Here is a 23,800-nt window from a genome sequence, read left to right as displayed (position 1 = left end):
CTGCCGCGGCCGAGCCACAGCCCACGGACGCGCTCCTCCCCGCCCGCCTCCCGCCGCCACCCGGCGAGGCGAGGCCGCCATCGGAGTCTGCGCGGTGCAGGGGGGAGCGGCCGCCCGACCGTGCCCTGCCCCGCCCCGCCCTGCCCTGCCCTGCCGGCCGTCGGTGCTGGGTGCCGCCGCCCCGCTCCCTCGGTGGCGCCGGGGGTCCTCCCGCTGCCAGGCCTCGCCCCGCCCGCGCGCTGATGGGCCTGGCGGAGGCGGCGCCATGGCGGCCCTGTATCAGAGCGCGGACCCGTCCGCTTCGGCCTCGCCCAACAAGCTGCTGGCGCTGAAGGATGTGCGGCAGGTGAAGGAAGAGACCACGCTAGACGAGAAGCTTTTCCTGCTGGCCTGCGACAAAGGTATGGAGCCCCTCGCTGCGCCTTCGGCCTCTGGCTCCGAGGCCTGAGCCGTGGGGCGGGGGCTGAACTCTTTCCGTGCGGCGGCCCTGCGCCCCGTGAGGCCGCGCCTTGTGGCGGTGTGCGATGGGCCGGTGTTTGTTTTGTGACGGCCCAGCAGTAGACATTTGCTCTGGGTGCTTTTGAAGTTGCTTTCCAATGGGCGACCTACCTAGGCGTCAACAAAATGTGTGGGGCGCTGAATGGCGCCTATGGTTGTGGGTGGGAAGAGATTTTTTCTCTTAAAATACGATGTTTGCTTACTTTAAGCACGTGTTTATATACCTTGAATAAAAACAGTCTTAAATCAAACTGTTCTTAATGCTTTAAAAGCCTTGGACCCCAAGACAGGCTTTTGATCAGGTGATGAACGGTTATGTGTTCCTGCTTAGCAGCCAGCATGTTTCTGTGCAGCTCTGCCCGCTGCTGTCTGTGGGGTTACGCACCGCTGAGCAATGGTTCAGAAGCAACTGGCGGCCTGTGGAGCTGGGGTGCTCAATGGGAGCTCGGTGCCTTGCTGTCAGATGGACAGATTGCCCACAGCCCTGCTGCTGGTGGAACCTGTTCTGGAGACCAGAGCCAGGCAGAGTGCTCTCAGAGTGTAAACAGAGGCTCAGAGAGCTAAAGGGTGCACAACAAGATAACAACAAAAAGATCTTTAAAATAATAATAAAGAAACAACTGTTGTGATTTGTCTGATAGCTGGTTTAGTACTCTTGCAGGCTGTATCTGAACGTTCTGTGAGTGTTCTCTTTGTCGTGGTCCTCTGTGCTGTGAAATAGCTTGTTAGAGACAGAAATAAAACTTTTCCCCTTGACAGCAAGGAGCAATTAAGCAGAATAATACTGTGAAGGGCAGTGTCAGTACTGCTGCGTTTGTACTTCAGGCGAGTTGGAAAGTGCAGATGTCTACACAACACAGTTAATTTTACTTGCTCATCAAACTTGCTTCTTGATTTTTGTAACGTTGCGGCATTGTATCACCCTGACTTTGATGATTGGTACGTTAAAGTTGGAAATAAATAGGAAATGCTAATATAGCTTGTACTCAAGAGATGAGGATGTGTTTGTGGTGTTATATAGAGGGCTGCTCTGATGCTGTGGTTCTTCTGCACCAAGTAGCCTTCTTTGATGTAGTTGATGTTTCCAGTCTCATAAGCTATGTATGCAGTGTTGCCTCAGTTTTGAAAAGTACCTGTGCTTTTGTGTGTACATGTGTTGGTTTTCAAGATGGGAACTAAGAGGATGGATTAAAGTACGTCTTAGTGCTTTTCTGACAGAACTCTCAGTGTATCTTCAGTTTTCTATCTGGAGGGAGAATTCTCATCTATCTCGACTTCTTAATTGCCTGATGTACTCATTGTATTGCCAGTTGTAATGGATTGTAGCTGGTACTTCAGCATGTTCACGTGCTTTTATTGCTTTATAATAAGAAGAACGCTGAGATATATTCATACATTGCTCACGCAGGTGATTATTACATGGTTAAGAAACTCTTAGAAGAAAACAGCTCGGGTGAGATGAACATAAATTGCGTAGATGTGCTTGGAAGAAATGCTGTTACCATAACCATTGAAAATGAAAATCTGGACATACTACAGCTTCTCCTGGATTATGGGTGCCAGGTATACAACACATGGATTATTGAAAACTTTGGAGTGTGGTCATTGATCTGTGTAGTCTATTTCATTTAGATTTTTTTCTGTTGACATGTTGGAATTTGGAAGAAATAGAATCTGTCTTTATGGGCACTTCAGCCTTCTTTTCCAGATAATAATTGTAAAAATTGCTTCCTTCTCACTAGTTGACTTTTCTAATGGGGTTTTATTGACATAGCAAATGTATACTAACATTTTTAATTATGCTGGCAATTCTGATTTTTATATTAAATGATTTTCCTATGTTAGGTATGGCATATATAGCATCTTGAAACAAAATACATTGTATGTAGTCAGTGCATAACATTAAAATGTTTGGAGTGGCAGATCTCATTAGCTCTGAAGCACCGTGATTTTTTAAATAGGAGCACAGGTAGATAAATGCACTTTGTCATAGATGAGCTCAAGTTAAGGTAAGCGTGCATTTCCACAGTGCTTTCTTGTAAGACTTAATCTGTGGTGAGGCACAGAGCAGAGGCAGTTTCATATCAGCAGTGCTTGTTTGATGCTGTTCTGTTCTTGTAAGTGTGCTCTGCTACTGCCAGGAGAGCTGTAGCTACGATGCGTTTCAAACAGGCAAAAGAATAATCATTTTGGCAGAAAAAGAAAACAAGTAGCTTTCCCTTCCCTGGATCTCCATTTCTGTGGCAATATTCCAAGCTGTCTTTTTTTTCTTTTAATTTTAAGTAAATGTTTGAATTTTCTAAAGTGAATTTAAAAGGATGCTATGAACTGCAGAGAAAGTGAAAAGCTGTTTAGCTGAACTTCAGGGAAGTCTCAGAGGTAGTCATGAGCCCAGGAAGAAGGTTCGTATTTCCAGCTTTACAACAGAGCTATGAAGGCAGGGCTGAAGTATGCGGTGTATCTCAGTGTGTTACACTGACACTTGGTTTTTACATTTTTATTAAGCTTTTACACCCTTGCTTATAATCTGTCTCTTAAAACCTGATTTTTTTTTTTTAGTATCCTATGTCATCTTTGCTGACAGGTAAGTTTTACAATTGGTGGTTCTGCTGTTCACGCAGTAAAACAAATTATCAGTAATACTATGCTAACTCCTGGCATGGCAGCTGGAATTTGATGTGGTCGTATGAAGAACATTTTTCAGTACTTAATTTTAAGTAAGTAAAACTAATAAAATTTATGTAATTTAATGTATGTATTTTTAAAATTTAGTTTGGCTCCAGGTTGAGTCTTCACTTTGTTTAAGGTAATGTTTTTTTATGTATAATTTGTTTTCTTTTTTTAGTCATCAGATGCACTTTTGGTGGCTATTGACTCGGAAGTGGTGGGAGCTGTTGACATTCTACTGAATCACCGACCGAAAAGATCCTCCAGGCCAACCATTGTAGTTGAGTGGTGGTGTTCTGTGCTTGTTTGGTTGGACAGTAGGGAACTGTGTGTGTTCTGGGTAACTGTGATATTTAAAACAAGGTCCTTAAATGAAATTCTGCATCTCTAAGCTGACAGAACTTGGGTATCAGAGATCGTTATGGCATCTTTTGTCTTAATGATAGAACGTGTTATTTTGCTTTATTTCCTGTAGGAGTCCAGTAGCTTTATACATTCCAAATGCTAACAGGTGCTGAGAGAAAAGGAAACGCATTGAAACTTCTTAGAATTTTCAGGCAAATCTGTAAACATCAAATCTTCACTTTGAAATTAATCACTTGAATCATTTTGATGATGCTAAAGTACAAATTTCTAAAAGTACCTAAGTGGAGGCAGAGAAAGGAATGGAGGGAATAATGCGTTATGTAGCAATGTGTGTTACAGCCAGGATATTTTTTGTACACTTAGGTAGTAAATACACTTTTTTTTTTAACCTCTAGAGCAAAATGCTCTTCAGTGTATGCAAATATGTTATTAAGGTGAAGGTAGGCAATGAATGCTCGGTGTTCTTTGCAAATAAACCAGAAATGTTCCTATGTCACTTTCTCTCTTTCTGGTGTTTATATGAGAAGGGTTTGGATGTCGTTACACTTTTTTTTTTCTTCCTTTTTTCATGCTATGAATCTTTGAAAAAAATGCTTTGATCCCAGTTAATTCCTTTGTTAATGCTGAGCAGTAAAAGTAACTTGTACTGAAAACACTATGTAATAGAGGTGTATGTAATAAATTGATACTTCCTCTGTTTTATTCTAGAAACTAATGGAACGCATTCAGAACCCGGAATACTCAACAACCATGGATGTGGCACCTGTCATCTTAGCTGCTCATCGCAATAACTATGAAATTCTCACCATGCTGTTAAAGCAAGATATATCATTACCCAAGCCTCATGCTGTAGGCTGTGAATGCACACTCTGTACTGCAAAAAACAAAAAAGACAGTCTGCGACATTCCAGGTAAGATTTTTCAATTATATATATATATATATATATTACATATATACATATATATATGTATGTATTTGTATTTGTATGGGAACTATTGAGTCACTGATTGATCACCTGAGACAAAGACTGGGCTAGCTGTGGGAGCACAGGCAAGGTAAAGGCAATTAAGCTTTGTGACAGGAAGGGGTGGAACCTGGCTGCACCTCTCCTAGACCCCCTTTAAGAGCTGACTGCCACTAGGGAAGGGTCTTTTTCTGGAGATCCCTCCTTTGTGGAGCTTTTCATTGTGAGCCCAAATCTTTGGATACAGGTGAGCATTCCTTCTCTATTCGTTCCTTTGCCATCTCACCATAGTACTCCTTCCAACTGCACATTTGTTGACTGTACCCTGTTTTGAATGTCATAAAAACCCTGTTTTTATGTCATGTGGCTTGATGAATGTAAACTAAAGATGTGTTTTTCCAGTATTCTTGAAAGTAGAAGACTTTCTTTCCGAAGATGTAAGTAGGGAAAGAAATTTTTACTGATCTTAATTGGTGGGCATTGAGTGTTACAGGGTTTTTAGATTGTTTGGTGTTGGGATTTAAGCACTTCAATACAAATGTTTTGTACAATTGTACTTTTTACACTCTATGTTCAGTAATTGCTGAAACTCGTTATCAGTGCTGTGGGATGCCACAAATATTACTGTCTGGAAAAGAAAGCTATAAATGTACTATGAACCTGTAACAAACAGTACATGCTGTAATAAGTAAAGATGTCTGGACAAGCTGTGGAAAAGTTGTACAGGTACTGAGGAGCAATGCTGAAGTTTTGTTGTGGCTCTTTGTCTGTGTTAATGGATTTTACTCTAGTAAATAGACTCGTGGTTGGTCTGCAAGGCCCAGTGAAGTATTTCTGCTTCAGAGAGTGAGTGTGCTTCCCATTTGTTTTTAAAAGTATCTCCCATACAGTAAGTGTTGTTGCACTTCAAATTGTAGTTAATAATAATTACTAGCTAACTATGGCAGGAAATTTGTGTTTTAAACTTGCAACATTTTTTTTTTTTTCTGTTTGGGTTATATTAATTTTTCAGCTGGAAAGAGACAGAAGAATAGAGAGAGGTAATATTTCAAGAGGCAAAGTGTGGGGAATATTAATGACAGTAAAAGACTGTATGTGTATGTCTGCAGGAAATGTTTGTTACAGAATAAAGGATGTGTGGTAGTGCTAGCCATGGGAGAGGAACAGCATGTTATTTTCATGAGGCTTAAAACTGTCATGCTGAAAATAACCTTTAAAGATACAGTTAATGGAGACCTGTTTACATTGCATTTTAGCAATGCATGCACTTTGAAAGTAATGGCATTGTGCAAAACAGAACTGAAAGCCATTTGAGTAAGTTTGTCTCAGATATTCTGCTTCTGGACTGGAGGGGAGTGTTCACTAACTCATCTCCATTACGGTCCTCTGTTTAGACCGTATGATTAATATAAAGGAATAAGGAACCCAAAACACTTCTGCATGTTCTCGTTTGCTTTCCATGGCAGGGCTAATTAGGTGGGTAACATGCCTTGTGCAGAAAAGCCTGAACGTGGAATTCAGAGAGCTGCTGGCGCAAATCTGGTTTTGAAGTGAAAAATTTGGATTGAGTATGCTATTTTGCTTCTCTCATGGGTATGAAGAAAGTATGTAGGCTCTTTATCACCTCTTTTCCTGAGCTAGCTGGGATAATTTTACCCATCTGAAGTAGCTGAGAGATGAATTCTTTTGCCTGCTGCTCTTCCCTGTTCTTAGTTTGTTAGAGCCTTTAGTGCTTTACTTCCCTTTTGGTTACAGTTGAAGCTACTATATTACGTTTTAAAATGTCAATGTTTTATCAATGCTATTACCTTAATTGATGTCCTTGTGGAGAAGATGCTGGTGGTAGTTGAAACAGTGAGAAAAAGAAGAGGGTAGCAGTTTGGCAGCTAACTTTTGCTATTTAGAAAAATGAGGATTAAAAGCACGTGAAGGGCAACGTTCCTTGACATACTACATTAAATGATTATTTTTTTCTAGTTGTAGGAAGCCCTCTTATTTTGTCTTTCAGCAATTTTATGCACATTCTGGAAGTGATTTAAAACTGCTAATCACAGGAAACACCATTTTCCTTGATTTATTTTGCCATAGGTTTCGTCTTGACATCTACCGGTGTTTGGCCAGTCCTGCTCTAATAATGTTGACGGAGGAGGATCCAATTCTGCGAGCTTTTGAACTTAGCGCAGACTTGAAAGAATTAAGTCTTGTTGAGGTTGAGTTCAGGTAGGAATTGGAAAGCACAACCCAACTTCAGTACCTGTATGAAATATACATTACGTAGAAATGTGAATGCATTAGAAAAATTGTGGGTCTTGTTCTTGTTGCTTTTTTTCGTAATTTCCATGTTTAAACTGATGAGTAGAGATTATTTTAAAAGCTTGTAAAGTAACTTATGTGTCTTTCACAGTTGTTTTGTCAGTTTAATTACTTGATTCTGTCTAATGTCGTTGCAAACTACACTAAAATTGTATTTATGTAATAATGCTACATAGAAACCTGCTCAGAATTGTCTTGGGAATGGTTTGCTCTTTAAAAGTGACTTTTTTTTCTTAGCATAATATACAAGCCCAACAAGAAATATACAAGAAAGGATAGCTAATGGAAACTCTTTTATCAGTGTAATAGTTTCTACTGTTTCTGTGTCTTCCAGAAATGATTATGAGGAGCTAGCTCAGCAGTGCAAAACCTTTGCTAAAGACTTACTTGCACAAGCAAGGAATTCACGGGAGCTGGAAGTTATTCTGAATCATACATCTAGTGATGAACATGTAGACAAACGAGGGCTGCTGGAAGAGAGGATGAACCTAAGTCGCTTAAAACTTGCAATCAAGTATAATCAGAAAGAGGTTTGTTTTTACTGCAGTTTGGTAGACTTTGTGTTTTTTATTTTGCTAGTGATTCATTGAATTTACTGATCTGCCCATAGGCATAGAAGCAAGTAAGTTTGCAAGTTACAGAAGTAATATGAACATTATCTGCATGTGGGAACAGAGAAATACTACTTCAAGATAGTATTTCCTTCGTATTTATTTTTGGGGAAAAAAATGTGGCATTTTCACTATTGCAGTCGACTTGCTTTTTAGTGAAAAGCTCTGGTGGTGGTAATTATTTGTTCGCATCCTCAGTAAATCCTTATGTAGGGGAGCATGGATCCTTAGGTCCCATACATTACTTAACATCTTACTTGTCTTTAGCTGTTCAGCTTTAGCCAGCCCTTATCTGTGCTCTGTAATAATAGTGCTAGACTTAGGCTATGTTCAGCTATGTTCGTAACAGTGCCTTTTAGTGTCATCAACATGGGACTTATTGATGTTGTAAGTTTATGTTGTCTTTATCTACTGACAAATGATAACTTTAGTTATGCTGCACTAGTGGCAGATAGGCATTTGTTGGGAGTCTAGTACAAAGACTAGTATTGAGAGAGAGCTTCCGTGCAAAATCCATTTTTAGTTGGCGTTTTCAGAAGGCATTATAATTCTGTTTGTTGTATGCATATAAGCTTAAACTGCACGTGAAACTGTTAGAATACATAATGCTTAAGTCACCAGCTGCAGTTATGGAGTGTCCGAAAACCAGCACTACACATTCCTGGTATGAATTTAACACACAATAACTATTTCTGCTTTTCAACAAAGTTGTTTTTTTTTTTTTTTTAATTGTGGTGGCTGGAGAAAAAAATCTGTTGTGTGGTATCTTTGCAAAATGTATACTTGCTGGCAACTTTAATATAAATACATTTTAGCTAATGTATGATCATATTGGTGTCTTTTTGTTGATTTCTTCTTTAAATTAAATTACAAAACGTGTTCTGGGTGCAAATATATTCTTTTGTAACTCCTTGCAAATCAGCACCTGACATTTGAAGCTACATTTGCATGGTCTTCATAACCTTCAATCCAAAACTGTCTTCTTTTGAAAGACTGAGTCATAAAAGGTTACTCAGATCTAAAATGAAACCTGCCTGAACAGATCCATAGGGGTTTTTAAGTACTATATATAAAATTACCTGTTTAGTCCTGGTCTTTGAAGTTGTTGCATTTGGTAGTGTGGGTAGTATATTAAAATAGCATTATGTTGTTCTTCACGTGGTCTTTACTGTTTTATATAATAACTCAGATAATACAGCTGTCTGAGGTATGACGTCTGTTTACATGGTAAATTTTTAAGTTATTGAAAATCAGACCTTATTTTTAACATGGAAACAATTAAAAGTCTTTTATATAATTCATATTTAGTTGTTAGCTTTAGAGAGAAGTTAAAACAATGTTTATAGTGGACCCATGGCTCTTTTATTTATATGTATTTTATTTATACAGCTCTTATTGTTATTTCAACTTAATATTTCTCCCATTTCCTGTTCATTGGTGGTTTCTCATTGTTGGAAAATTAATAATCACTGTTAAGAAACGTGAGTTTAATTTCTTGTTTATTTTCTCTTTTTCCAGTTTGTTGCTCAGTCTAACTGTCAGCAGTTTCTCAATACTGTGTGGTTTGGACAGATGGCAGGCTATCGACGCAAGCACACATGCAAAAAAATTTTGACTGTTTTGATGGTTGGCATTTTCTGGCCAGTTCTGTCCCTGTGTTACTTGATAGCACCTAAATCACGAGTGGGTCGTATAATTCACACTCCGTTTATGAAGTTTATTATTCATGGAGCTTCGTATTTCACATTTCTTCTGCTACTTAATTTGTACTCTCTTGTCTACAATGAGAATAAGAAGAATACGATGGGACCAGCCCTTGAGAGAATAGACTATCTGCTGATAATATGGCTTATTGGTAGGTATGATTTGAGCTGGGTGACAAATACTGACACTGACCAATAGTGATCTGTACTACTTCTCTGTAAAATCATCCTGTTATTAACTGTGTGACAGAGGTTTCATCTTTGAAGGTGTGTATTACAAGGGAAGAAGGGCATTTTGAAAAGCACAATATGTTACCACAATCTCTAGTTATCTCAGAAGGTGAGGTGTCAGTGAAGAATGTTGGAGGATCTAATAGGAGAAATGTGAATTTTATTTCAGAAGCACAGGTAGCATTTTGAGTGATGCAAGTGAGATTCAGTTGTACAGTAGGAAATTAATGTAGAAGCTCGTCTTAAGTTTAAGACATTTTAAAGTTCAAATGTAAGTAATAATAGTATGGGGAGAAGCTGTGTGTTCCTTTACTGATTTTATCTGGTGTTACGCTGAGGAATGAATTGAGTTCAGATGTTGCTTTAAATTTTTTCAAGAAGTTTATTATGAACGGGCAGCCTTGTTTCATATTTTGATTATTTAGTCATTGCAAGTCATGACTCCATGTTCCAATTCTATTTTCCTGTTTTACAACTTTCCATTTCTGTGTCATTGTCATTGATTATAATAACCATACCTGAAGTGGTCCTTGTTAATTTTGCTTTATGCAGTAGAGGGAGCACAGGTATAATTTTCGTTGAGTAGGTTGCTCGTGAACTTTTGTTTTCACTTGATTTTTGTTTCTTTTTGTTTTTAAATTAAAATTTGACACAGGAACAATTGAATTTTATGCCTTAATAGGAGGTAATAAAATATTTATAATTGACACATACATAGTTGTCTGAAATTTTAAAAAGCAGTGATATAGTTGAAAGCAGATTTTTTCTCTAAGTAGTTGTGTGTGGATTGTTTGTTTCATTGGTAATTATGATTATTTTCATTGTTAGCTGTAATAAGTGTTGGGTAATTCATGCAGATTAAAAAAAAACTGAAATCCCTAGTGATCTCCTACATAAACACTTGTAAGTCTTAAACTGGAAGCTTCGAGTACAGAGTCCAGGCATTACAGACTCCTCCTGTTTTGAGAATCTGTGTCTGATTTAGACATTCTCTGACTCCATCAAATCCAATGTAGAAAGAAGATATGTAATTAAGTGATCATGGAAATTTTAATGAAAAGGTATAGAAACATTTTGGTTTCTTCATGTGATATTTTAACATACAGGCTCCAGAAAGGATTGAAAAATTACCTGTAATTAACATCAACCACCAAAATCCAGTTATTTTTCACATTGTTGAATCCTAAATATGTTGAACTAATGTTCAGCTTGAATGCATTTTTCCAAATAATTTATTTTAGAATTTTGCTGCAAATATTTGGTAATAGTGTCAAAATAATGGCTGCAGAATTTCTAACACAGGTAGCAGCAAGTTTTGTACTCAGTGGATTACTTTACGGAAGAGTAAATAGTGCAACTTTTCTTTCCAAATTGTTAAGCCTGAATTATGAAAGCTTATTTCCCATCAAAATACAGAAAATGCAAATTCTTGTCTGTGTAGATAATGATAACGTCATCTTTATCTCTGACTCCATTTGCAGATTCTTTAAAAATTTCAGTGTAAGATACGTGGTGATCATATGGAGCAGTGCAAAGGGTCTGGTTTAGAAGTGTTTTCTTAATAACGAGGAAGAAACATATTTTTGGAAATCTTTCAATTAATGGTGCACAGCACATTTTCTTGTTATACCTGTCAACATAGCTGTAAATCTGATGGAAAAAATAATCATGTATAGGTATCTGATTCTTTTTGGTTTTTTTAACCATTTGCTTGATCTTGTTCATGCTGGGCTGAGGTCTTAATGGTGTTTAATTAGCAGAAACAAACACTGCTTTTCTCCTGGGCTGCATATGGAGGCATACACCTGAAGTACTGTGAGAACATTGAATAACTGATTATTCATAAAAATCAAAGATGTCGTTATATTTAATCTAACAGTCCTTTCAACGTTTATAAAAACATCAGCCTGTTCCAGACATTCAATTAGTAAAGTTCCTATCAGCACTGTCTTTCTGTATGGCCAGATATGGTTAGCAGTGCTGAAATTCACTTTGCTGTAATGATTCCAAATGTTTGTCTGTCATTCTGACTTCTCATTTTTGCAATCTTAGGCCACAGTCTCTTTTCTCTGCTTATATTTATAATATCAGGGTAGGAAGTGCTTCTACTTACTGATCTTTTTAGTGACAGTTACTGAGCTGATTATTCTTTAAGAACAATTTTATAATAAATATACACCTCCAAAAACACGTGATGTTTTTTATAGACTATATCATGCTTTTAGAAAAAAAATGAATACATTCCTGTCAGAGAAAAAAAAATAAAACTGTATTTTTGCTCTCTGCCTTTTCTGAAATTTGAGTCTTTGCTGTACAAGTTTTTTCTACAGTCCATTTCCTTTCATGTATTTTCTATTGTTGACTGTATTGCTTAGTTTGGAAAACAGGCTTGAAGGTTTGAACATCTTGTTGCCTGATGAGTGAAGCATATATTCCATGCAGTGGTTGCTAGTAAATGTACGTGGTTCTCTGTTTCTCTTTGCTAAGACTTCATTTACAAAACCCAGTCAAAAGTGTTTTACTTGTAGTAGAGTATCTAGTGAGTACAATAGCTTGACTACTTTGCCTTTTAATTTTTTCTTTCTTCCTTTCCACTACAGGAATGGTGTGGTCAGATGTTAAAAGACTCTGGTATGATGGTTTAGAAGACTTTTTAGAAGAGTCACGTAATCAGCTTAGTTTTGTCATGAATTCCTTGTATTTGGCAACTTTTGCTCTCAAAGTAGTTGCCCATAACAAGGTGAGCACCCATCTTCATAAAACATATGCTCCTCTCAGATAGACTGGGCAAATATAGAAGCATCTTGAAGGAGAAGTTGAAAAGGGAGTTAGAACTTCTTTAAGAACTCAGTTCTCATTTGGGGTATTCTCCCCATACAGCTTTTCTGATCTGGTGTTTGAGGTAGCCTGATTTCATGGGCCAGTAACTATGCAGAAGCTGTTTCTAACCAATGCATTTAGATCGTCTAACATTTTTTGTAACAAAATTTTCTTGAGTTTTCTGTTACATATGTTCAGATGTTATAGGTCATTGGTTTTGTTGTTCTTGTGGTTTTGTTTTGTTGTTTTCTAATGTGAGGAGGAAAAGCCCCAAGGCTATAGAAGAGCCTTGTCTTTTCTGTGCGGAAAAACCATCTGGGCCTGATTGAAGATGCAAGTTTTGAATGTGATCATTTCCATTCTGTTGCATGTGTTGTTAATGGCACAGCATATGGCAAGCTGCCAGACGAATTGAATATGAATATTTTAGTAAAATCCAAGCCAGTGCAGTAGGCCATTATTTTGTATTGCAAACTGTGAGTTGACAGCTGTCTGGCAGTTAAGGAGAGCTGAACCAGTTTATTTCCCTCCCAGCCTGATGTTTGGCTTATTTACCCTGTACTTATGTTATTGATTCAGAGAATGGTAATCATTTGGAAAGGAAAGCTCTACTTCATGTAAAAAAAATGGAGAGGGAATGCCATGTTAGGCTGCCTTCAGAACCACTTTGTTTGGAACTAACCCACATACAGTAGCATTTTATTTGCCAAGAGCCCTTTGCTGCTAAGTTATAATCTTTTTGGAGATGTAAGACTTCTGTCTTACGTGAGAGGCACGTGGTGACGTTTTGCCAATTTTATATGGCAAAATGTATTTTTTATTGTTTATGAATAATTTAGCAAACCAAATAAAAATGCCTCTTTAGCATCTTAGCTCTATATTGTAGGTGTTGAAGCAGTAAGAAATAAGAGTCTCCTTAGCAGAGGGATTTATGCACATAAAGTTGCAATGTATGCAAACATGTTTATCTTTGTTTCTTGTGATCTTTGTGCAGTACAATATTGGGCAAATAATTTAAATCAACTGTCTGTTTCTTTGTTCTTAAGTGTCCATTTTGAGACAGTAGGAGCTGAGTACTGAATTTGAATACTGATTGTTTCCAGCCAAGCTGAAAGTTAGGGATCTGTGGGATTAGTTGAATAGTACCAAGTGGAGACACTTCACAGGTGTTCACACCAACATTTTACTTATGACTTCCATTTTCTGTAGTCTTTTGAAAGTCAGTTACAGGAATCTCATGTCCTAATTCTCTCTAAATCTTTCTGAAACTGATTAAGACATAAGCTAGTTAGTTTTGAAGGCTTTTTTTTATATATATGTATTTTTTTTCTATCAGGATTTCATTTTTTTAAGTGGTCCTATTTTACTAGGCAATGCCCGTGTTTTTAATAGTATACAAGTCTGTTTTTACCAACCGTGCAAAACTGAGTGAAAGGGAAAACAGAACAGAAGATAAATACTTGCTTAGCAACTAGTGAGGAGCAGAATTAGGGATTGAATTTAAGTTGCCTGTCTTCTGTCTCTCTCTGGAATGACTTTAAGTTGCCTTTGTCAAAAAAGGAGGAGATACGTGAAAGAGATGCTTCTCCCATGAATCGTGTGTCAATTTCTTGTATGGTATTATCTGTTTTAGGGGCAAAAACAGAGTGGTACGTGGGTATATTTCTGTATTTACAGTCTAAGTGACGTCAGTTTGTCCTTTTTACATCGCAGTTTCATGATTATGCTGAAAGAAAGGACTGGGATGCATTTCATCCTACACTAGTGGCAGAAGGTCTTTTTGCATTTGCTAATGTTCTGAGTTATCTGCGTCTGTTCTTCATGTACACAACCAGCTCTATTCTGGGACCACTCCAGGTAAATACCATCACGACTTGAGAAAATCAATCAAGAAAACATCTTAACTTACTGTGAATAGTCTTACTAGAAAAAGATAAAGAAAGAAAAGTAAGAAAGGCAGAAAGTAGAAATGATATTGCATTGATGTTTTCATTGTTTTTTTAATCTCTCATTTAAAATGCACTGGTTTAGGTGGGGAAAGGTAAGAGAACAGAAGACATGTAGTTCACTTATAATATTTATATAATGATAATTTTTCTGTCTTTTTGTTCTGTTTTGTTGTTACTGTAACATTCTGGTTAAGTGTCTGAAATTTTAAAAACTGTAAGGATAAGAATATTCCTATGAAGTTTTGTGCAAATTGAAGTCCTGAGTTTTTAATGCTAAAAGTTAGAGGAGTGAGATGTGTAGCACTAAAGAGTAACCAAAAGCATTTCTGTTTGTTGGTCTTCTCAGTGAAGTTGAGTAGTATTGAGCAAGTTGCTTTGGTTTAAAACAAAAAAACAAACCAAAAACAAAGGAAAAAAAAAAATCATCATGATCATCTTATAGCCAGGGAGAACAGGTTACTTCTTTCTTACTTTGAATTTTCTTGAGCATTCCCATGCATGATAGTGACAACATAGAAGAATATTACCTGTATGTAATACATTTAACTCGGTGATCTTGGGGGTTGAAGGGAGGCACTAACAGTTGTGTATGATGGTGGAACACTAGAAAACACAGCAGTTTTACGTGCATATTTTTTTCACTTAAAGTTGCATTTCAAAATGTTTTTGTGAATTTAATTTCCCTCTGGTTTGAGAACAGAAATTGAGGTTTGTACTGAATTTATGCCACGTGGTGTTGTTTTATTGTTGTTGATTGTTTTTGAAGCACAGACCCAGAAGCTTCATGATGATGCTCACTGTGATAAAAGTCAATATGGAGTGAACTAGAGAGTCCAGTGTGATACTGTACAGAATGGAAAGTGCCTGGAGAGTAGTGGAGTGGATCTAAGCTGTTAAGTCAGCACATTTAGGACGCAGTTACCTCACTCAATTTTTTTGATTGGAAGGAGGAAGACAGCTTTCTTCAAAAAAATTCTGTGGCTGGAAATCACATCTTAGTCCAGCGATGCTTACAATATACAGCAACATTTTCTTCCCCCATTTTTTCAGTTTAGCTTCAGTGCTCGGTGCAGACTGCTTTTTTTTTTCCCCTTTCATTTTATTTTGAAAAGCTGAAACCCTCACAGACTGAGGCACCTCTTTTTCTAAAGACACAGCTTAATGGAGAGAAAAAAAGAAAAAGCTTTGCTTAGGTATACTTCCAACTTCTCTGGCCACAGTTCCTGGGAGATTTATAACAAATTGGATCAGACTTCTTTCTCATCCTGATGTGATTTTTTTGGGGGGAGGTGGTAATGTTATTTGTTTATGGTTTTTATTTAATAAAGCTGATTGTGATCATCAATGCTCTGTTTGTGACAGCTGAATGAATGGATGCTGGGAATAAATAAAGTAGTCATTTAGTGATTATCCTGGTGGAATTTGTCCTAATAAATTGAATGAAGGCTTATACCTCTCTCCTAATAAACAGAACTAATTTTAAGAGCTTAGAGCAATCAAGTATTATTTAGAGGGATCCTGTAATGATGAAGGCAGAATTAATATTTGAGAGAAGCATTAATTTTTTTAAGTTCTTGGTGCTCAACTAGAGCTACACCAAAGGTGGTTCTGGAGTAAGTAACTTTGGATCAGATAAATAGCTCTTGTATCAAGGTTTCAGGATCTAGCTGAGAAGATGCACTTGAAAGTCCAACTCATTTTAATGACTTGGAGTACTTAATCTTGATGCACAAGTGATTATTGTTTGGAATATTTTAGTTTAATAATCCCTTTGTGAAAAGAAAAAATAGTTGCTTGTTTAATTACAGTTTTTAAAATCACTGTGAATTGGGCTTTAACCAGTGTTAACCTAGTTCTTGTAATCAATTAAATAATGCTGGAAGGCACTTCTTGCCCTTTTATTTAGTGATGTTGCTGTTAATTATTTTTGTATTTTTTATTTTATTTATATTTCTAATGGAAATCTACTTGTACACTTAATTTTTTCAAAGTCTTGATGTTGCAGTAAGCATTAAGCTTGTTGTACAAATTGATTGAACGTTGAAGTCTCCACATTTTAAAGAGGTTCACTGTTTAATGTGCATATTTATTTATGTACTAGATCTTTCACAAGTTTTTTAATAGGAGCCTGTGTTATGAAATTTTCCAAGTAAATAAAAACAGTCAACAGTCACTTCATTCAGTGGCACACTGAAGCTTATGTTATTACTGTTGGCCAGTACAGCTTGTGCAACAGCTCTTACAGTATTCTCTGAAAGTAGGTCACAAAGTTCAAATAGTGGTAATCAAATATGGCACGGTAACCCAGCAGTGTGCACTGGGGGGGGGAAAGGCAGCTACTGTGTTCTTTTGGCTTCTAGAGTTATTTTTAAGCATTCGGTTACTTTACTTACTGACTCAAACCCTGTTCTAGCACAGACTTATAAGTTGGCTCTGTGTGGTGGGTTTTGTTTTTTGTTTGTTTGACTGATTGATTGATTAACAGAACATAGAATAGTTTTCCCCTAGATTAGGTCTGTTGGTCTCATTAGATTTCAAATGTTTAGTAATTCTAAATATTTTGGGTAGAACTTCGTAACTGTATGAAGGAAGCAACAGTTATTTGGTTTGTGTTACTGATGCTGAACAAAAAAAGTTTTGGGTCATTTATTCATTTTGTATGTACTTGGTTTAGCTTTCATCTGCTATGTGACTTTCTTGAGTGGGACCATGAGTCATTTAAGACAGGAAATGTTACTTGATATTCTTTGTTTGTTTTAACAGGATGAATGTGATAAAATAGTATGGTGGGGATTGATTCTTCCAGATCAAATGATGTAATTACTGCATAGCTTTGTCTAGGTGCTAATTCTCCTGAAGTCTAAACCTGTGGCAGATTGCAATCAATTTGAGAGAGTCTGCTGTGCAGCTGGGATGCTCAGTGAGTCTCCTGCAGCATGAGAAGGAGCAAAAGCAAGAGCTGACACTTAGGTTCTTCAAGAGCAAGTTTGCTGTGAAACTGGTGATACTGTTCTGGAGTATGATTTGGAAGAGATCAATTCATATAGTATTAGGATTTACACATGATAATTTGTGGGAAGAGTGATTTAAATACTGTGAGCAGTTTCTTATGTCTGTATAAAAATGTGTGTTTACAACAAAAACAAGTCAAGGTCTTCGAACTGAAAAAATTCTCATGCTATTTTTTTTTTAATGTTCTATTTATACTGTTGCAAAATTCTATGTAGGATGTTTTGAAATGGAAACAAATGATTTGAACGTTGTATCTTCTACACTTTACAGCCTTCAGATTTTATGTGCTTACAGACATGCATAACATTTATACTTAAAATCTTACATAAAGCATACCATGAATTAATTCTCTATTCCGCAGATGGTCTTAGGTATGCTGTTTTGATTTGTGGTGAATTATGTTCACCAGAAATGTTTTGATTAGCTCAGTGTCTTCATTAAGTGTTTTCTTAGCTTTCCTATTGTAACAGCTGTGTTGAAATGTATCTCATTTAGTGCTTCTATCTATTGACTTTTGTGCTCTTGATTACCATTAATATTATGAATACAATGTAAAATGTATGTGATACTGAAACACAGATTTTCTTTTAACAACTAGAAACTGTCACTGAAAAATAATGCAAGGATATCTCCTAATTACGTGATCTGTTCAACTTATCCATGTTTAGTGTCTTAAGTGTCAAGTTTTTTGTTGTTACTGATTAAAGTCTGAAGGAGGATAAAAACAGTAATCACATGTTGTGCTGAAACAGGCAATAAATCTATTTCACAGATTTCAATGGGACAGATGCTGCAAGATTTTGGAAAATTTCTGGGCATGTTCCTCCTCGTTTTGTTCTCGTTCACAATTGGATTGACACAACTTTATGATAAAGGATTTACTGTAAATGAAGAAGAAAGGGACTGTGCGGGTATTTTTTGTGAAAAGCAGAGCAACGACACATTCCATTCGTGAGTTGATACCTATGAATTAGCTGAATTGTTCTGACCTTTAATTCCCAGTAATTAAACAAAACATGGATTTTTCTCTGAACTTAATATAGGTCACTAAGCTCATGTGAATTTGGCTTTAGCTAACAAGGTTTTTCTTGTTTTTGTAGGTTCATTGGCACGTGCTTTGCTTTGTTCTGGTATATTTTCTCACTGGCACACGTAGCAATCTTTGTCACGCGCTTTAGCTATGGTGAAGAATTACAGTCTTTTGTGGGTGCTGTTATTGTTGGCACCTACAATGTGGTGGTTGTGATAGTACTAACTAAACTCCTCGTGGCGATGCTTCATAAGAGTTTTCAGCTGATAGCAGTAAGTGTTCTCTGATTAACTATCGGTGATTGCTAGCTGGTAAAAGGTCTGGAGCACAAGTATTATGAAAGACGGTTCAGGGAACAGGGGTTCTTTAGCTGAGAGAACAGGAGGTTCGGGAAAGGCTTGCCGCTTACTGCAACAAGCTCAGATGTAGCCATGTGGGGGGTCAGTCTCTTCTGCCAAGCAGCAAGTGATAGGACAGCAGGAAATGGCCTCACATTGTTCCAGGGGATATTTAGAGAAAATCTGCTCTGTAAGGATTGTGAAGCACTGGAACAGGCTGTCCAGGAGATTGTCACCATCCCTGGAGGTATTTAAAGGATGTATGGATGTGGTGCTCAGGGACATAGTCTAGTAGTAGATTTAGCAGCTCTAGGTTAATAGTTGGAATTGATCTTAGAGGTCTTTTCCAATGTCAATGATTATGTGATTCTGTGTGTTAAAATACTGTGCAATTTAAGAAATCAATTTTTGATGTTGTCAAAAATAAAATGTTGAATTAGCATTTTAATATTTTTGTGCTCTTCCTTACTATTTTGCTTCTGATCTCTGTTAATCTTTCTGATGCTGTAGAATCATGAAGATAAGGAATGGAAATTTGCTCGTGCCAAACTCTGGCTTAGCTATTTTGATGACAAATGCACTCTACCTCCGCCTTTCAATGTGATTCCATCTCCCAAGACTATCTGTTATCTCTTCAACAGTCTCAGTAAATGGATTTGCTCTCATACATCAAGTGGCAAAGTGAAACGGCAGAATAGCCTTAAGGTAAGAAATGATGAGGAGAATTGTAGGCTCTGAAGATGGACAGATGCTGCTTTCTCAAATGAATCAGCAAATTGCTGTATGAAACTGCCTCTCACATGGTGAATGCTACTAATATAATGAGGAATGCTAGGATAATGTCTGTTGCATCCAAAGTATGAAGAGTAAGTTGTAGCCGTTTATACTAAATGAAATTCTATTAACTTTCATTTTGGGAAATTTCAACCCTTTTCTTTGTACCCCTTCTACCCCACCACCCAATTCCCCCTGCAGCGCTCTAGAGATGTACTTTGATTGAAAACTTACAGAAACTACAAAGAAGTATGTGCTAGTCCCAAGAATTTTGTGAGGCCAGAGTATGCTTGCAGGAAGGTCATTTCTTTTAAACTTACTAAAGCAGTATGAAAGTAAATAACCAGATAGGAACGCTGAAACATCTCATTTTGGGGAATAGAGGGTATTTTTTCTTAAGCATCTTTATTGTACCTTGTAATTTTGTGTCTTGCTGGCCAAAAAAAAAGTATTAAAATAAATTCCAAGTCTTTGTGGAATGTACTTGAAAACATTAGGGATTATGGAACTCGAAATCGCTCGTGGGACTGTTACCAATCTACTAGGTTAAAAATTGGTTGAGACAGAACAACAGGTTATTATTTAATTGAAATAATTCCAACAGCTTGCTGACATTGTACACTTTTGCACGTCAGGTTGTCTATTAGAATTTCTTCCTTATTTCGTTTCTTTTTATTCTATAATTGTATACAGGCTTTTGGGCTCAACATTTACTTACGCTTAGTAAATGTGTAATTTTTTTTTTCTTAAAGGAATGGAGGAATCTGAAGCAGAAGAGAGATGAGAATTATCAAAAGGTGATGTGTTGCTTAGTTCACCGTTATTTGACATCCATGAGGCAAAAGATGCAAAGCACAGATCAGGCAACTGTGGAAAACCTAAATGAGCTGAGGCAAGACTTATCAAAATTCCGCAATGAAATGAGAGACCTACTTGGCTTTCGAACTTCAAAATATGCTATGTTTTATCCAAGGAATTAAGGTCTAACTTTTCAAATGGAAAGTTCACCTTAGTTGAAAGTGGGGACCTAATTTTATTGCCAGACTAATGGGAAAAGGAGATTGTTGCACAGCAGTACATTTGAAAATACTTGTGTGAGCTGTAGGTAGATAAGGAAGTGAAGGAAATAAATGCAAAACTAGTTACAGTAGTTTTCTTAAGCTCTTAAACATAATGTGTATATAAAATCTGTATATAAGTATTTTTTTTAATGTTCCTCAGACTATGGCTGTCAGGTGTCAGAGCTTCATAACTAGCACAATACGTTTATTTCTTCTATTTTTGCTGCTTGTTCTTTTTTGATACTTGCTTTTTTAAGTTGTTGGAGAAGATGGACTTTTTAAAACAAAAATCCAGACTGTGTTTATTTTTAATAGAAAAGTGGGATATAGAGTAAAAGACAATTTCCAGCATAGTTGGAAATGGTGTTTGACTGTAGGTTACAGTACTTGTGAAATCTGCATGGCACTGAAGTGCCAGGTTTTGAGTACTATGTTGACTGTGTGCTAACATTTGTAGAATACAGAAAATGGAATCAGGACTTCCCATTCATGGGTACAGTGAAAGTTGGGGCTCAGAATAGACCAAATGTTTCTAGAATGTTTATGGATTTACGTAAGACAATCAATTTCTACTGGGATTTTTCAGCAGTGCCTCAGAAGTATGTTTAACTGTGTATGATAAAATTAGGAGGGGGATTTTAAAAGTAATCTATGAAGTTTTAATGTTTTGAGTTACTAAAATGATTATTTTGAGTTACTTAAACTGGTGGTTTAAGGAAAACGAGGTGGAGGTGTGAATGTTCTTTGCAAAGTTGAATAGTTCTTACCTGAAATATTGTACGCTTCTTTCTGTGAGAACATACAATATCTGAGAATTGGACTGGTGTAGTATGTAAGGTCTTGCTTTTCAGAGATGTTACACATCTATTTTAGAGCTACTTTTCCTTTTATTTTTTTTTCTAACTGCAGTTGTTGCAAAGTTAAAACTTTGGTGTGTGCCAGCAGTATTATGTTTTGCAAAAACATGATTTAACTTCATTTACGACGGAACATAAGGGCTTTGTTAATTATCTATGCTAGAGGGTCCTGTGTGGTTTATATGCTTACATATAATTCCAGTTGACAAGCTGTAATTGACAAATGTGAGATTCCTGTATTTTTAATTATGAAATAAGTATATTTATGACAGCTGAAGGATTTGTTCAGAATTTTACCGTTTCGGTGGTGCTCTTTGAAAATGGTCTTATGTCCAGAAGGCGCAGGTAGCCGTAATGGTCTTTGACCAGGCTGATGGAGAGTGGAGACTTACATAAATGTTTACTTTTTCTCGAAGGGATTCTTATAAAAACTTTTTCTTGTAAAGGTAATATATTTTCTGTACAATGAAAATACGCATATCCAAACTAGGATTGAATATGGCGCATCCAGAAGTCCTGCGGTATAGAGGCATTCTGACTGAATTTTGTTTATGGATAGGGATCTCATGTTTAAATAATGCACCTACATATAAATTGTGCTGTACATGTTCTGTATATTTGAGATAGAGCCAACAAATAAAAGCTCTTAGAAAAGTGTGATTTTATTAATACTGTTCATATTTCATTTTGAAAGTAATTGCTTTGCCACTTTTAAGATAATAAGCTTAAGGAGCTTATTATTAATGTATTAATGTATCTTATTAATGTGAGTATTAATGTGATACTACTATTTCCTTTGTCCTTGTAGAACTATCCTTCTAACTTTAAGTTGTGTAAGTGGCTTCCTGCAGTGCCACCAAGCAGTACCTGAATTAGTTTCAAACAGGCTAGATTGGATTCCAGTAGCAGTATTAGCTGCTTGGCACTCAACGCATTCTGGTTAGTTCTTCTGTGAAGCTGGGTGTGTTTGTTGGTGTGCAGCTGTTTCTCACTGCTCTTGTTATGTTACGTAGTCACTGACACAACTCAAGGCAACTTTTTGTGGTGCGGATTAAACCTGTGCTTCCAGACTTTTTGTTTGCTCCTGAAATATGTGCTTGTAAAGTGAAAGATATCATAAGAGGAGGTTTTTTTTCCTGCAGTTCATTAGAAGTATGACACCTTTCAACTGTTGCATCTTGTTTGAAGGCTGTTGTAAGCTTCTTGTTTTCTTGGATGCTAATCAGTATGGAGTGCTTCACACTACAGAGTTGATCTTGTCTTATCCTCCAGATTTTCCTAATACAAGTGTATTGAACATGTATTTATCTGTCCTAATTTGGCATTTTCATACTGGCTGTTCCAGAATTGGTCCCCAAATGATGGAGCTCTGAGATCTCCCATATGCACACAGAACAGTTTTAGACACATGCAAAGACAAAACTCTTATTTGAACTGGGATGTCAAAGGCTAAGCAGCAGCAACAAAATGAGGCAAAAAATGTATATACATAAAAATACCCCAAATAGTATTCTAGGTCTTGATCTTACGAATTTCAGCTCCTAACAGATTTAACTGATGAAGGCTTCCTGTGGTTTCATCAAGCTGTTTATTTGAGGGGACAAGTATATGTCACACAGTCCATTACCTGTCCCTATCAGACCTGCTCCTGAAAAAAACAGAAGCAGGGGCTTACAGGGCATGACATTCGTCCCACCTACCTTGTGTGAGATTGCCAGTTTTGTTTAGTTGTGCCACTGGAGTCTTTCCATAAGTTTCTTTTGCTTTCTCTTATTGACAGAGGAAGTGAAGTCAGCAGCTCTTTTAATCTCTTTTCAAATCTGTTCTTTTAAGCCATGCATCCTACCTGTCATGCCTTAAATGAAGCACTGGTTCTACTAGAATGTGGTGTTATTTAAAAAACAAAAAAGTTTGAAGAAGTTGGATTGAATTTCATTGGCTGTAAGATTCAGAATTTCATTGTACAAACTTCAGTGCAAGTCATGGAAAGACTAAATGCTTTTTTTGAGACTACTGAAAAACTTTGATTGTTCTTTCACATTAATATCTTTTTTGTCTTAAGGGCTTGCTGAATTTAATTTTTCTTTAACATTTTACATATTAAAAAGATGGAAACATGCTACCTCCATTTACAGCAGGAGGTCAAAAACATTAATGAAAGTCTGACTATTTGATTCTCTTGTTGAAATAATTATTGAACATCACTACTGTTGAAGTGATTTAGAAATTATATTGTTGTTAAATAATCTTGATTTGTTTGCAGGTTGCAAAAATTCAAGCATATGAAATCCAGTCACTGGATCTGATTTCAAATAGTGTCACTTTGGGAAGTTGCTGGCTCTGTTTTGTGACTGATCCTCCCTTGAGTAAACTGGTACTGCACCGCGCTTCCTGAATCCTGGCTCCTGATTCCTATTCCAGGACTGCTGCTGTCAGAGCTTTGACTTCTGTAAAGCCTGGGCCTTCCAAACAGGAGCATGTAGCAGGAGGGAATCCATTCAGATTACACATGCACTGAGTGCAGGTGAAGAGAGTGTATTAAAGTGGTTTTCACATATCCCTTAAACTGCAAAGTTTGCCAGTCCTGGGAAATATTCTAGATTAA

General features: G+C 37.0%; 1 protein-coding gene across 3 annotated transcripts; it reads left to right on the top strand.

Annotated features, from left to right (window-relative positions):
- Positions 1 to 243: 243 nt before the first annotated feature.
- On the top strand, positions 244 to 21,864 carry TRPC1 (transient receptor potential cation channel subfamily C member 1). 3 transcript variants are annotated; one of them, XM_042878427.1, is made up of 13 exons: positions 244 to 401; positions 1,907 to 2,061; positions 3,344 to 3,445; positions 4,240 to 4,442; positions 6,585 to 6,716; positions 7,144 to 7,339; positions 8,939 to 9,275; positions 11,955 to 12,094; positions 13,888 to 14,031; positions 17,908 to 18,086; positions 18,236 to 18,437; positions 19,014 to 19,208; positions 20,030 to 21,864. In XM_042878427.1, the coding sequence occupies exons 1-13, from the start codon at positions 266 to 268 to the stop codon at positions 20,255 to 20,257; spliced, it is 2,349 nt and encodes a 782-aa protein (XP_042734361.1). In that variant the 5' UTR covers positions 244 to 265; the 3' UTR covers positions 20,258 to 21,864. The 3 variants fall into 3 exon arrangements, with proteins under 3 accessions (XP_042734361.1, XP_042734360.1, XP_042734363.1); XM_042878426.1 differs by having other exon boundaries at positions 3,344 to 3,505; XM_042878429.1 differs by lacking the exons at positions 244 to 401; positions 1,907 to 2,061; positions 3,344 to 3,445 and adding an exon at positions 3,474 to 3,492.
- The last annotated feature ends 1,936 nt before the right edge of the window (positions 21,865 to 23,800 follow it).

The sequence above is a fragment of the Lagopus leucura genome, unplaced genomic scaffold (genome assembly GCF_019238085.1).
Source record: "Lagopus leucura isolate 7727_CA_CO unplaced genomic scaffold, USGS_WTPT01 Super-Scaffold_100021, whole genome shotgun sequence".
Classification (NCBI taxonomy): Eukaryota; Metazoa; Chordata; class Aves; order Galliformes; family Phasianidae; genus Lagopus; species Lagopus leucura.
Note: the sequence above shows the minus strand (reverse complement) of the source record. Positions and strands in the feature narration are given on the sequence as shown.